The 5,110-nt window shown below is 49.2% G+C and overlaps 1 protein-coding gene across 1 annotated transcript; it reads left to right on the top strand.

Moving 5' to 3' along the window:
• Positions 1-250: 250 nt before the first annotated feature.
• Positions 251-1,952, top strand: Asppvi_003847 (uncharacterized protein; the record flags this gene model as incomplete). Its single annotated transcript, XM_043299804.1, has 2 exons — positions 251-769; positions 1,332-1,952. The coding sequence occupies 2 exons, from the start codon at positions 251-253 to the stop codon at positions 1,950-1,952; spliced, it is 1,140 nt and encodes a 379-aa protein (XP_043155739.1).
• Positions 1,953-5,110: the final 3,158 nt, after the last annotated feature.

Raw genomic sequence — 5,110 nt, 5'->3', positions numbered from 1 at the left:
AGTGGTGGCGGAGTTGGATTGCCCATTTGCAGCTTAAGCTCCGGGCTATAGATCCCATAATGGAATATAATAATAACTAGGCGTCCTCAGTAATTATAACGGAGTTTCTGAAACCTCCTACCGCCCCCTTCAAGATCAAATTCTCCGCTCATGAAGAGCACTCGATCTTTCTCCCGACTCTACCACGGCGCAGTCTGTTCAATAAATGACACTGCAGTGCTCAAGGATGCTTGCAACAATAATTCTTACCATGGACCTCGAGGGAAAGGACTGGGAAATCGCTCGGGCTGTCAAGAATCCCGACCGTGTGCGCGAGCTTCTGTCGCAGGGGCATAAGCCAGATGCCTTTGACGTCTGTGAAGCAGCGCGTCACGGGGCTTTATGCGCGGGTGCGTTAGAGACAGTTGAAATTTTGCTGGCTACTGGTGACATTGATGCAAATACTAGACCAGATTACGCGGACCTCACCAATACGGCAGGAGTAGAGGAGGGTTGGGCCAGCGGCGCTAACAGCTCTCTTCCCCCCAAAATCTACAAGGATCCAGACGAGTGGTATCCTCTTCACCTTGCTTTAACATACTCCCGTGTACAATCAGACCCGCATGTGCAGAAAAAGAACATGACAAGAATGGCAGCAGCACTCCTGCAACATGGTGCAGATCCTTATGCACTCTTTCGCCAGACGATCAGACTCTACAGCTATATGTCGCGTTACCCTGGTGAGATACATGATGACAAGGCTATTGATGAGGATTTTGACCTGGGAATCGTCCAACGGGAGCGTTGAGATGAACGTGAGCAATACCTGCTCTCTGAATACATATCACTGGTCTCAGATCGTCTCTTATTCCCACACAAGTATGGTGTATGCAGCCTGATACACTTCCTCCTTGAAGGAGAATTCATAAGCCAATGCTCGACTTCTTGGGCGGCAATCTCAATCTCGTGCACAGAGGCCCACAGTGCCGAACACTTCTCCTGTCCGCTTGTCGGAGTGCCTTGGGCGCTGATGCTGCAATTGACGGTGTACATAGGGATTTATTCTACGAGAAAACCCGCTGTGGAATCCAACATAACCCATTCTCTCAGCCCGATAGCTATTGGAAAGCTAGTGAGCTTGCTGGGGTAACCACTACAACCTCACCGGACATGCCAACACTACTTGAATACCTTGTTAATAGAGGCGCAAATGTACTGGCAGCTGGTAACTACGGGAAGAATGCCTTGCATCATCTTTTCGAGGCAACGCATCAATTATTCTCCAATGTGGCCCCTGTTATCAGCTCCTCTCTCCGATACGTGGCTCAGAATTATGGCTCTCTCGTCAACAGCCTGACAAGGCAGGTGTGTATCCATTTATCGCTGCTTTGTCCCGTATCAGAAGGTACTGGCCGAACACGGAGCATCCTGGCGCACTGGAGACTGCAATAGATGACCTTCTGGAGGCGGGCGCGAACCCACTGGTCCGCGATTCCCAGGCTAACACTGCTCTGCATTACCTGGCGCTGAGCTGGCTGGATGACTTTGGCGTGCGCGGTGACGAACAGCGACGCCTATGTCGCCTATTTCTGGACCGCGGCATTGATCCAAATGCTCGGAATGTGGACGGGCAATCTGCCCTCGACTTATATTTCACAGCATTTGAGACCTCTCGGTATCAGAATCGGCAGGGATATAGCTGGAATGTATGGCAGGACATGGATGAGCCATACGCCAAAATCGACGACGAAGTCCTGAGGATCTTCGAAAAGGCTGGGGCAAACTTGACAGCACAAGTCTCCGAGGGCCAGACGTTGCTGCATATCGTGGCAGGGAAAAGAACGCTGAGGACGTATGATAGGCTTTTGCTTCTTCTTTCAAAGGGCCTGGATCCTATGGTGCGAAATGCAAAGGGCGAGATGGCCATTGATGTGGCCATGAGTCTTGAACCAAGCGGAGAGTCACTGTTCTGAAGGACCATGTCAAACGATTGAACGGGTAGATCGACCCTCTGACAAGTTGGTCAACCATCGAGTAGATATTTTTGAGACTTAACTGCACATTTATTTCATCAGTGACAAGTGTCGGAGCAGAGAGAGGATAGACACTACAAAGGACTCCATTTTTTGCCTAGCAATATCTAGCCTGAAAGTGTCTCCACTATAATGAGTTGATCGCTCTGTTGATTTCTCTGTTGGATGGTTACGCTGTTAAGTTTTGTGTTGATCATGTCTGGTTATGAACAGTGGTGGAGCGTGAACTGTGCCTAGTAGGGTAGGCGGGTCGGGGGGCGGGAAGATTAAATCTGAGCGGGTGACACTGAACTAGGGGCCAAATGCCCCACCATGCTTGTTTCATCCCTTGTGGAGGTAATAAAGAATTATACAATCTGTGAGAGTGCAAGGCATGCGCTTCTACATGTTCTTCATTGATTGTTTAGAATACGCCCACTCTGACCTGCAGGCAGTGATCATTTTATACCCTTAACCTTCCATGGATGCAAACCTATCACTACTTTAGTAGAAAGAAGCACAGCCCACTCGGCTTTTGAACGCTTCACCCACCGAATTGCGATGAGATGGGTCCTTCGAATGGCATGGACCACCAGCCAGACTAGTTTGTGATGCAAGGAAATCTGTACTTTGACAAACCGCAACTGACGGAAAGTAGCATCTTCCGGTCTCAACCCTTGTATGTTGTACTGGACTCAGTGGGAGTCCAGTTGTCAATACATTCAGCAGCCATTGAGCGTTTTCCTCAGTCATTGAGAGAGGAGTTAGATATTCCTGGGAGAAAACAAGGCGAAAGGCCGATCATCCTGAGAAATATCGACCTGGATATATTTGCCCTATACTGCGAATACGCCTATACAGGGAATTACTCAGTCGCAGAGACGCTCCCTGTTTCGCACAATAGCTCTCAGACGTCGCCAGACGTCGCCGAAATTGAAAGAGGAAACGCCCATGGCTTCGAAGGACCATTCGCAGTCGTGGTACCCAAGCACCCAAGGGAGAGCCGCACGCTCCTACATACACTTCTCATCCACGTTCGAATCTTTCTTCACGCAACTAAACATAAATGGGAACCCTTGAAGTTGCTTTCCTTCCAGAAATTTAAGAACACTCTGGAAAGGTCCCCTTTGACTGCCACCTCTATTGACAAGCTGGCGCCGATGTTTCGTTATATCTCTGAGAAAGAGTCAGGGGCCGCAAATATCTTGGCACGATACTTAACGAATTATCTGACGGCCAAGATAGAACCACTGCAGGGAAACTCCAGTTTCTGGGATTTTGCAGAGTGGACATAGTCCAAGGAGCGATCTTTTACATCATAATGAGTGAATTGTTTGCTTCTTCTTTCGATAAAATGTATTATTTATGTGCATGACTGCCCATAGAGATGTATCTGTTGAGGGGTTTCCATCCGCTCGATCATGGGTGTACATCGATAGTTCGCAGCAAGAGTCAAGATCTCATTCCGCCACTCTCCCTGGACCGACTCTTCCGGCATATAGTCAATAAGACTGAATACAGGAGTCCAGTCTTGCTGACTTATGATACGGCCAGACCATCTTCTGATGACAAGTCGGAAAAAGCCAACGTTCTGTAAATCATGCCCTAATTTCTCATCCACAAACAGTACAGTATCCTGAGTCTCGTTATGTCTCCCCATCGGAGTGTCTAATCGGCGGCGCCCCTCGCCGGGTTCCGAAGAAGTCGTCCATTGTCAAAGTCCGATTTTTCAAGCATAACACGCAGCATGGCCTCCGAACCATATAAGCAAGTTATGCTAAGCGGATCATATAGACTGCTTTCGAACTCAAACCTAGGTGAGATCGTACAATCCGGTCGACAGTTTTGTTGTATTCAATTCTGAAGCCGAGTCGAGCCTGCTCGGCATAGATCCTCTATGTTCTCTAGTCTTGGAAGACCGTTGGCCGTAATAGAGCCGAAATACCCCAGCCAGTGGCATGATGCATACATGAAGAACTCACCAAAGCCACGCACAGTCGTACATAATAGCTGCGGAGACCCGGAAGCAACGGTCCAGATATTCTCCTCTTTGAGACTCGCGAGAGGACAAGGGGAGGGAGGCATCTGTCGGTGTTGTTGGTCGTACGTCGATAGCTGAGGAGACCGGAACCACAACGGTCTAGCTCTTCTTGCGTTCGGGTCCGCACGGAGGGCAGATGGGACACGGAGCAGAGGTAATCTATAGCTGGCGACCAAATGGTCCTCCTGGGACTGGGGCTACACTTCCAAAATTTTGGGTACTAGGGACGAAGGAGCACATGATCTGGGATATATCCCCACAAATGATCGAGACCAGATGGTCGTGGTTTTGTTCCCCATTTGGTCTACGCTTATCTCCCGGACGAACGATTGGCAGAGAACAGCACAGAAAGATAACAGATCCGAAGTCATAGTATCTTCCTAGTGGAAATAAAGTTTCGACAAAAGTGGAGTCGCGCTCTTATAAACGAACTCATTCCATGACTCCTAGACGACCTTGGGATTAGGCAATCCTCGCAGCTATAGACCGAGGCTCGACCTATTTCCGGACACGGTAGACCTGGGAACAACCTCTGGGACATGACCCTTGGGGTCTAGATCCCCCGACCTTGGTTTGAAATTTTCTCCCGTTTTGCGAACCGGCGGTGGGTAGTATGTCGCCTTGCCGCTTCGTTAGTATGTACTACTGACAGTCGGGCTCTCATGTAACGTACAAGCAATGAGTCCAGCTTCGACCAGAATCCGGTTGGGTCGGATAGAAATGTGAAGACATGACCGGACTCCCTGAGTCGTATTCCAACGCAGACCTCAGCATCACACAGCTCACTATACTCGAATGCCTTCTTCATGAGGCCCAATTTGCGACGACTACGTTTCTGTTGGGAAGATTTTCTGGGTAATATTGTAGGGCGGCATGTTCCCTGGGTATTACTGGACCTCGTCGACATGGTAGGTTGATTGTAGGCGGACACAAGGACGATGTTTCCACAGCTGGAACCCATGACAGCCTCCAAGATAGCTTCATTATTTATGACCGTCCGACCTTGAGGGGATTGCCCCTGTTGATGTGAGTTTCTTGTCTGCAATTACCAGCAATTGTAGAATATGGAGGCCTGGCA

The sequence above is a fragment of the Aspergillus pseudoviridinutans genome, assembly GCF_018340605.1.
Source record: "Aspergillus pseudoviridinutans IFM 55266 DNA, scaffold_3, whole genome shotgun sequence".
NCBI lineage: Eukaryota > Fungi > Ascomycota > Eurotiomycetes > Eurotiales > Aspergillaceae > Aspergillus > Aspergillus pseudoviridinutans.
The sequence above is the reverse complement of the archived record's forward strand: the minus strand, read 5'-3'. Positions and strand labels throughout refer to the sequence as shown.